The sequence below is a fragment of the Entelurus aequoreus genome, linkage group LG06, assembly GCF_033978785.1.
Source record: "Entelurus aequoreus isolate RoL-2023_Sb linkage group LG06, RoL_Eaeq_v1.1, whole genome shotgun sequence".
Taxonomy (NCBI): Eukaryota; Metazoa; Chordata; class Actinopteri; order Syngnathiformes; family Syngnathidae; genus Entelurus; species Entelurus aequoreus.
Genome location: NC_084736.1, coordinates 69,320,299 through 69,330,053, shown reverse-complemented (window position 1 = coordinate 69,330,053; position 9,755 = coordinate 69,320,299). Strand labels below are relative to the sequence as shown.

The following is a 9,755-nucleotide window of genomic DNA, read 5'->3' as shown; positions in this document are numbered from 1 at the left end:
GTCCTTCTCCCACTCCTAGAAATTAAAACGTAGACGGTTATTACACTTATTGTTCGATTTAGTATCTCCACAAAGTAGGATAAACAGAGAAAAAGCAAACCTGAGACGTGCTGGTCAACTGGAAGACAGAGGGTTCAGAGTCACACGGCTGCTGGGGTGGATCGTGATTGACAGGCGCGTCACTTCGTTTTCATGGTGATGGTTGAACAGCGCGCAAGTTTGGCCAGCAGTGTTAGCACAATAGCTAATTGCAATGCAGATAATGCAAACTATTATTGTTTTAAAAGCAGTAATTAACGTTGTATAAATAAATAGGATCATACATCAATTGTATTTTTTTTTTCAATTAAATTTTTTTATTACTAATATTACTATTACTCAAAATGTGTAGGACAATTTTTGCCAAGTTGAACGTTTGACTGTACCTGAAATTCACCAGAGGATATTAGACAAAATGTAATTATCATCTCTGTCTGTTAATTAGTTGTACACGCAGAGAAATTATTGAAAACAATTGAAAATCACATTTTTAAACGCACATTTAATTTTGGTTAATATTTCAATTTGGACTACAGCTATCAAATATTATTTTTTCATTTGTCCACCAGTAGCTTTTTCCAATTCATAGCATACATAATTGATTATACACCTAAAAATGTGTGTGCGTGCATCTTGAGCTTTGATTTTATATAAAAGAAAGAGTGGGCCTTGCATGTAATTTTGATTTGATTGGATTTTTAATAAGGATCCCCTTTAGCTGGTTGCCACAACAACCCACTAGTCTTCCTGGGGTCCACAATTCAATACAATTACAAGTAAAAGCATATAATTATAACTACACAATACAGAAAAAAAAGCATCAATAAGAAAACAAGCAAACAATTTACAGTCACAGAATAATAATTACCATATAAATATAACTACACAATATACATGTAAAACCAAATAAACAATCAACGAGCAAACTAATTTAAAGACTCAGATAAAATATTACTTTCTTTTTAAAAACCTGTTTACTTTCAATGCCGGTGAGAATTTGAGGCAGGTTATTCCAGAGCGATACAGATCTATAAATAAAAGATTTCCGCAAACCATTCTTCCTGGGACGAGGGAGTACAAAATGCCCCTCACTGGACGCCCTGGTATTATGATTATGTATAGTGCTACTGTGAACTATTTGGGCCATGAGAAAAGCAGGAGTTTTACTACCGGTTACTGATTTGAACAATTTAAGAGTATTAGCTGACAACCTGTTCTGCACTGTTGGCCAGGAAAGAGAAGCATGCATTTGGTTCACATTGGTTCTTAGTGAACAACCCAGAACCAGGCTTGCTGCCCTATTCTGGACAATCTCATCTCACCACTTGCAGCAGACGCCCAGACTGTAGAACAATAGTCAAGATGACACAATGTAATACAAATATTGGTTTTGTGTTAGTATACACATGATGTATTTCCTGTCATTAATATATTTTATAATTATTGTTAAAATTATATACAGTATAACACATACGATGTACACTATATTGCCAAAAGTATTTGGCCACTCCTGCGATGAGGTGGCGACTTGTCCAGGGTGTACCCCGCCTTCCGCCCGATTGTAGCTGAGATAGGCTCCAGCACGCCCCGCGACCCCGAACGGGACAAGCAGTAGAAAATGGATGGATGGATGGATATTTGGCCACTCATCCAAATGATTAGACTCAGGTGTCATAATCAATTGGTGTATAAAATCAAGCACTTGGGCATGGGGACTGTTTCTACAAACATTTGTGAAAGAATGAGCTGCTCTCAGGAGCTCAGTGATTTCCAGCGTGGAACTGTCATAGGCAACCTGTGCAACAAATCCAGTTGTGAAATTTCCTCGCTCCTAAATATTCCAAAGTCAACTGTCGGCTTTATTATAAAAAAATGGAAGAGTTTGGGAACAACAGCAACTCAGCCACAGAGTGGTAGGCGGATGCTGAAGCGCATAGTGCAAAGAGGTCGCCGACTTTCTGCACAGTCAGTTGCTACGGAGCTCCAAACTTCAGGTGACCTTCCAATTAGCGCATGTACAGTACACAGAGAGCTTCATGGAATGGGTTTCCATGGCCGAGCAGCTGCATCTAAACCATACATCACCAAGTCCAATGCAAAGTGTCGGATGCAGTGGTGTAAAGCAGGGGTCCCCAACCACCGCTCCGGGGACCGGTACCAGTCCGTGACGGATTTGCTACTGGGGCGCAGGGAAACATTAAATAAATTATAAACAACTGCATTTTCTCCAACTTAACTTTTGCCTGTCCCACTAGACACACCAATAAGCTTGTTTATAGATGTACAATAAAACTCCTGATAGGAAGTTGCTATTTCTTATATTTGTTATAACTTTGTGACATGATACAATGCACATCAATGAACATATAAAATATAAATGTGACAGATTGTAGCCAAAGGCTGATTTCCATCTGCATTTCATTACAAAGAAACAAGCACTGGGCTCCCACTAATTCAGCGTTATAGTGAGTTGTATTTTTCATGCACTTATTTTTGCTGTATTTATCTGACACAAGTGGAAAGCCGGTCCCTGAAAATAATGCCTACAGTAAACCGGTCCGTGGTGAAAAAAGGTTGGGGTCCACTGGTGTAAAGCATGTTGCCACTGGACTCTAGAGCAGTGGAGACACGTTGTTTGGAGTGATGAATCATGCTTTTCCATCTGGCAATCTGATGGACGAGTCTGGGTTTGGAGGTTGCCAGGAAAACAGTACATTTCAGACTGCATTATGCCGAGTGTGAACTTTGGTGGAGGAGAAATAATGGTGTGGGGTTGTTTTTCAGGAGTTGGGCTTGGCCCCTTAGTTCCAGTGAAAGGAACTTTGAATGCTCCAGGATACCAAAACATTTTGGACAATTCCATGCTCCCAACCTTGTGGGAACAGTTTGGATAACAGAGTCTGGTCTGGATAAACTTAACTAATCTGCACAGAGTCCTGACCTGAACACCTTTGGGATGAATTAGAATGGAGACTGAGAGCCAGGCCTTCTCGACCAACATCAGCGGGTGACCTCACCAATGCGCTTTTGGAAGAATGGTCGAAAATTCCTATAAACACACTCCGCAACCTTGTGGACAGCCTTCCCAGAAGAGTTGAAGCTGTAATAGCTGCAAAAGATGGACCGACATCATATTGAACCCTATGGGTTAGGAATGGGATGGCACTTCAAGTTCATATGTGAGTCAAGACAGGTGGCCAAATACTTTTGGCAATATAGTGTGTATATATATATATTATATATACATATATATATATATATATATATATTATATATACATATATATATATATATATATATATATATATATATATATGTATATAGTGTGTATATATACACACACACTATATATATATACACATAATTATATACAAATAGGAAATTATCCTTGAAATTTATTTTTGGTCATTAAACATTGTCAAATTATGTACCCATAGTGGCCTTTAAAACATTACGTCAACTATACAAGGCTTAATAGATTCTTAGTCACTTAAAGTGTAAAACCATATTTTTATGGCAGGTTTTCACAACCTTACATTTTTTAGCTTTCCAAATGTGAGTGAATTTTAATAATCTTTTAAAGCTTAAAAGTATTGACATAATCTCTCAATAGTTGATTTCCATATAGTATCTTAATGTGTTTTTGTGTCTATTCTTGACAGTTTGAAATACTACGGTAAACAAACATGAAACAAAATTTAAAAAATAAAAAGCAACCACCGGGTATGCATTTGTTGAGTATAACTACTTTTTTTGGGGGGTATATACAGTTTCATTGTGAATTTTCATTTGATATCAAAATGTATTTTCATGCTACCATTGTAACAAAATAAAGAAGACGTGTATCAAGTGTCAACATCTTTATTTTAATTTCAATTGTTGTGTCTTGGTTGTTATAAGACAATGTTATGGATTGAAATGGGGTAAATAAAAAATACACAATTCATGAAAAAAGAACAGCCTTTAACATGGTGATTTACAAGTGGATACACTATTATGTGTATAATAGTCAAGGCATCAATAACCTTTGACTTTTTGCAGCAGGCTGCTGTTTAGAATTGTTAACTTTCATCCCTCTACAGAACAGTAAAAAGCAGACCTATACCTTATAACTAAAGTATGAGTCACAGTCCCAGCAGGATTCAGTTCAGACAAGGCAAGAAAACTCTTCTTTCACACGCTTTACTGCTGCCTCTGAACTAAGAATGTGCGCATTCAACTGGATCACATCATATATAAATAAGCAATCATTAGAATAATGGCACCCATGAGAAGGTAGAAAATAAGAGCATAAAAAATAAAGCTGAAACCACACTGCAAGTCAGGTGAGAAGTGTGCAGAAACCTTCTAAAAACCGGAAGCCATGATGAAAAGGTAATGTACAGAACATTATTCACATATACTGTACGCACACTTTGGTTGCTTTTCCCTTTCTGCACAAGCCTGAACACTGAGCGGCATCTCCACTTCTAAATGTGTTATTGCTACAGCTATGTGATACTGTACAGGAAACGACACCAACATTCTTTTTTGTTAATCAATCGACTACATGGATATGATCAGCTCGTTCAAAAATCATTCATAATTGAAGAACGCTTCAAAATAACGGTTCTTGCTGCAACCATAGTGACCCTTTGAAGCCATGAAATGACTAAAGGCCTTATTGGACTATGTGGACATGAGTGATACAAACAAACAAGCAGCAGAAATATACAGTAATAATTAAAAGGTCTCTTTTAAAGTTACATTTAAAGCTACAGTCAGAAATGTTAGCGCAGCATAAAGACTTGGAAAAGTTCAATTCATTCAAGTCAACAAGTGAAAAATAGCTTGATCCATTGAGGCAATATCAACTATTGCCTCACTTTGTTTATTTGTTTTGTTCATCAAACATTGACATCAAACAACTTTCGTAATAATTGCTTGACAAGTTTTACCATTTTCTCTGTAAATGTGGGTAAACGTGTACTGCCCAAAACGACATATATGTATGTGAATGCTGAACTGGATGATGGTTGTTTTGATTGATTACAGCCATCCCTCGTTTATCGCTGCTAATTGTGTCGCGATAAATGAATCTCCGCGAAGTAGGATTCATTAATTATAAATCAAATATTTTCATAGCCATATAAAAAATGTTGACCTTCTAAATACATTTTTTTTACATTATGACAGTCCTCTAGACACAGAATAACACCCTTTAATCACCTTTACATTGTTTTAATCCAATATAGTAATGCTGCCTGAGGCTGGGCCAATCAAAGACCATGATACTGAACAGCCCACCTTTATTGGTTTGAGCTCTTCTAGTGGCCAATACTACTGTAGTATTGATAGTTTGTAGTTTGTTTAGCCATTTCTATGCTTGAAAATGCTTAATTAAGACCAAAATGTCGTAGCATATCGTTAGGAAAAATTAAAAAAATATCTGTGATGTGGTGAAGCTGCAATATGTGGCGAGGGACGACTGTATAGAAATGGAGAGGAGGTGTATCTGTTGTGCAAATAATTAATACATAGTTGACTAATTGACAATTGCCACTGCTGAAAACAGATTAGATTAGACGCATACCTAGCAGAGTGGAATTGTGTATGATTTTTCTTAGCCAGTGTATTTTTTGTCTCTAAACCAGTAGAACAAGCCTCTGTGCCTGCATCAAGGGTTTTAGAAAACACTATTTTTCTCTGTTAAAACTATTTAGAACTATAAAACATGAATGGCCAAATCAGTTAATTTGTGACCATGTTTCAACTATGCTGTACAGACTTAATTATCGTATTTTTACAGTAAATTTCTCTTATCACAAAATATTCACACAAACAAGACCAGACGGAACATACAGTACCCTCCAGCCTTGATTTCTACATTCCTACAAAATGAAAACAGAAAAATACTATTGACTGTTTTCTCAAAGCTTGTCAATGTAGTGCACACAGACCAGTCAATTAAAGGCAAAAAGACGGAAGAAGGTACCTGATCCCAAATCATTGTACAAACACTGCAGACCACGTGAGCACTGTGGTGAGCCTGGAGCGAAGGGCTCTGTTCAGTGGTGCGCCACAGGGACCAGCCCTATCCGCCGTTTCACCTGGAACCTGTCAACCGAGACTCCAGTCTCACACAGTGCCACTGGAAACACCTGAACTATTAACTAGAAACAGAGAGAGGCTGAGGAGCAGGTGCGAAGTACTACACATCATTGAAAACAGTCAGCTCAGACATTTACAGTTACACCTCAACTTAAGAGTGTTACGCTTTAAGTTGCAAGCACAAATTTGAGTTACATCCTCGCCATTAGTTGGCGTGGCAAATATCACAGTGAACCCCAAAAGACCCGCCCAAAAACATCCAGTCTTACTCGCTAGCATTAGCTGATAGCTAGAGATGGACAAAACATGTTTTTAGACATGGGAAGGAACAAAGTGACTGTGAAGAAAGGTATGATATTTATTGAATTTTAAAGAAAAAAATCCCGATATGACCGAGCGTGTCGCCAAATTGGCAAAGGAATTCGAGCGTATCACTGCTAGTCTACACCATACTGAAGCAGAATGTTAGCCCAGAATGCTAAAATATTATCTAAACAACGGACATTTATCATGAAAATACGAAAAGTTGCTGATGGTGTGTTTAACGGAGAAGCAACTGGAAGGAGATACCAAGGAAGTTCACTCTCCAAATGCTGTACATTATTATTACATTACTTCATAAAATTACAGTAGTTGGTAGTAGTATATTGATATTCTATTGTATTGTTTTTATACAAATGTCCTCATCTAAAAGTTTGTTTTTCTTTTAAAAAATCATGTTACATATTAAAATTGTGCCTGTTTTGGGCGGAGCCAAGCACCAATTAAATTGATTTCAATTAATTTCAACGGGAGACGTTGATTTAACGCACAAGTATTTGAAAGAAGTTTAAACTAAGAGCACTACATTACATTCACACTTACTTTCCAGAAACATGACACATTTATCATTGCCTGCACGCATATAGTTTGCCAGTTTGGTTAGAATTTGGAAGGCAGGTTAGGCCATATTTTTTTCATAAATGAATGGGCTAAACAGTATATTAACAAAAAAGCAGGAACTATTTGCATTAAATTCAGCTAAATGATAAGCTAAAGGTTGAATAACGGAAAGAAAACGGAAAAGTCTCAAAGTGTGGTATATTTTTTTTATCTTGTAGCGCCAAATAAGGTAAATGGTCTTGTTTTTCTGTTTATTATTTGGCACATTGACCAGAGTTGTGCATTTTATATTCCTTCCTTCACTAGCATTTTTAATCATTTATCATTAAAACTAAGTGGCTGCCAGGTTGTTGATGAATGGTGGCATGATGAATCCATAATTAATAACAACCCCCTTTATCTGAGGCTTTGAAAATATAACTCAAGTTCCTAAATCTGAATATTAATAATTTGTGTCGTGTTGACTGAAGAATATCAACCATATTTTAATGCAACTAAATGTGTGAATCATTAGAAGTTAAAATTGTGCCTGAAGACAAATTTAGGCTTTATAAAAGAGGCTCGCAATAACCTGAGGACTCATTTGAAGACTAATGTGTTTTCAGCACGGTGGTCTTTTTACATAGCCTGCTTCAGTATGGTTGAATGGTTAAAACTGCTGGGTTGCGACATAGGAAAGTGTATTGACATAGCAGCTCATTTGGTGCCTTTATAGTGTGGCATTACACCTCTGAGAGCATCACACACATAGTGGGACTGGGGACATTCCATCATATTCTCCATCTGTAAAGCAGTGAGAGGGAACATTTGGAGGTACAAAGAATGACAAGTGTGTCACATTCACAAAGCTCTACCGAGCGTGCTACACCTCACTAGTGAAGGAGCACATGTGGAGCAGCTCCTTAGTTTCCTGTAGTCTTGCTGCGGGGAAGTGTCCAGTGTTAGAATATATCAGGACAAACGGTCCAGTCCTGTCTCTCCTTAGCCTCCCAGTAACCCCCTTTGTATGCAAAGTGTGTCTCTCCAGTGATGGAGTCTCTCCTCTGGTGAAACCACAGTGGATGGTAGCTTTCATATTCTCGACCTGCCAAAAGAATAGCACAGCTGTTAAAAATATGTATGAACAAGTCACACCCGCAGACAATGTCACAGAACACTATATGCATATAAGAAGCAATCAGGCACATTTGGGAACGCTCCAAATGCGAACTAGCTTCATATTGCTGTGGACAGTTTGAATGGAATTCACAGGATGTGTGCAAGACAAGTGTGAATGAATGCTAATACTGTATCAGCAATCCCTCATAGGCAAATAAACATGACTTTAAACTACAGGTCAAACAATAGTTTTTTTTACAGTAGCCAAGGAAGCCGTGAATGATATTTGGAGGCACCCTCCCCCCCTCCACACCCCTGATTGTAAATAATGTAAATAATTCAATGTGATTATCTTGTGTGATGACTGTATTATGATGATAGTATATATGATAGTATATATCTGTATCATGAATCAATTTAAGTGGACCCCGACTTAAACAAGTTGAAAAACGTATTCGGGTGTTACCATTTAGTGGTCAATTGTACGGAATATGTACTTCACTGTGCAACCTACTAATAAAAGTCTCAATCAATCAATCAATCAATGGAGTTAATACTCATTTGCAGGAAAAGTTATTTAAACATGAGCTGGACACAGCTGGACAAGGTTTTAAGTTGTTTTTTTTAACATACCAAATTTCCGCACTATAAGGCGCACCGGACTATAAGGCGCACCTTCAATGAATGGCCTATTTTAAAACTTTGTTCATATATAAGGCGCACCGCATTATAAGACGCATAGAATAGACGCTACAGTAGAGGCTGGGGTTACGTTATGCATCCATTAGATGGAGCTGCGCTAAAGGGAATGTCAACAAAACAAATAGTGATTGTACTGACACTTCTACTTGCTGCTCTCTGTTCAACAACCCACTGTTCGAGTTTGTCCTCCAACTGTAGCCATCTCGCTTTGTTCCCTCGGAAACTCTGTTTAGTCTTCTTTACTTGGCGCAGGTCATCATGTTGCTTCATCCACTTCCGCACCATTGATTCGTTAATGTTAAATTCTCTCGCTGCTGCTCAATTCCCGTGTTCTACTGCGTGACTGAACGCCTTGAGTTTAAACTCTGCGTCGTAAGCGTGTCTCTTAATAGGAGCCATTTTTGGGTCTTTACATAAAGTTTAGGTCTCGCAACTACGGTTAGCAGCCGCCGACTTCATTTTCCCCCGTAGAAGAAGAAATTCTTCTTCTTCTACGGTAAGCAGCCGTAGAAGGGGGAAAATGAAGTTGGCGTAGTTACCGTAGTTGCGAGACCTGTTGTGGCTCAATATTGGTCCATGTATAAGGCGCACCGGATTATAAGGCGCACTGTCAGCTTTTGAGGAAATTGGAGGTTTTTAGGTGCGCCTTATAGTGCGGAAAATACGGCAATTTTTTTTAGCTAGCGTCGGACAAGTAGCAACATAATGTTTTATGCGATGCTTATGTTGTGGTTTATTTAGCAGCAAACATCATCAGCGGATTTCACAAACACCTTCATTACGTGTGTCTAAGAGGAGCATTAACACTTGCATTTAAAAATATGGGAAATCTCCAGAAAATTGGTAAAAATATGGGATTTTTTGACATCACAATAACTTGCAAGCTAATCATTTTTATAGCAGTTTATGGATTTCAATACATGTTAAGGTTTCCTCGTGTGCAA

General features: G+C 37.9%; 1 protein-coding gene across 2 annotated transcripts in view; it reads right to left on the bottom strand.

Moving 5' to 3' along the window:
- Positions 1 to 3,890: 3,890 nt before the first annotated feature.
- Positions 3,891 to 9,755, bottom strand: part of osbp2b (oxysterol binding protein 2b) — a 92,018-nt gene continuing 86,153 nt past the window's right edge. For both annotated transcript variants that reach the window (XM_062051338.1, XM_062051339.1), the window contains one exon: positions 3,891 to 8,095. In XM_062051338.1, the coding sequence (XP_061907322.1) occupies positions 7,953 to 8,095 (143 nt within the window). In that variant the 3' untranslated portion in view covers positions 3,891 to 7,952. The remainder of the gene's footprint in view (positions 8,096 to 9,755) is intronic.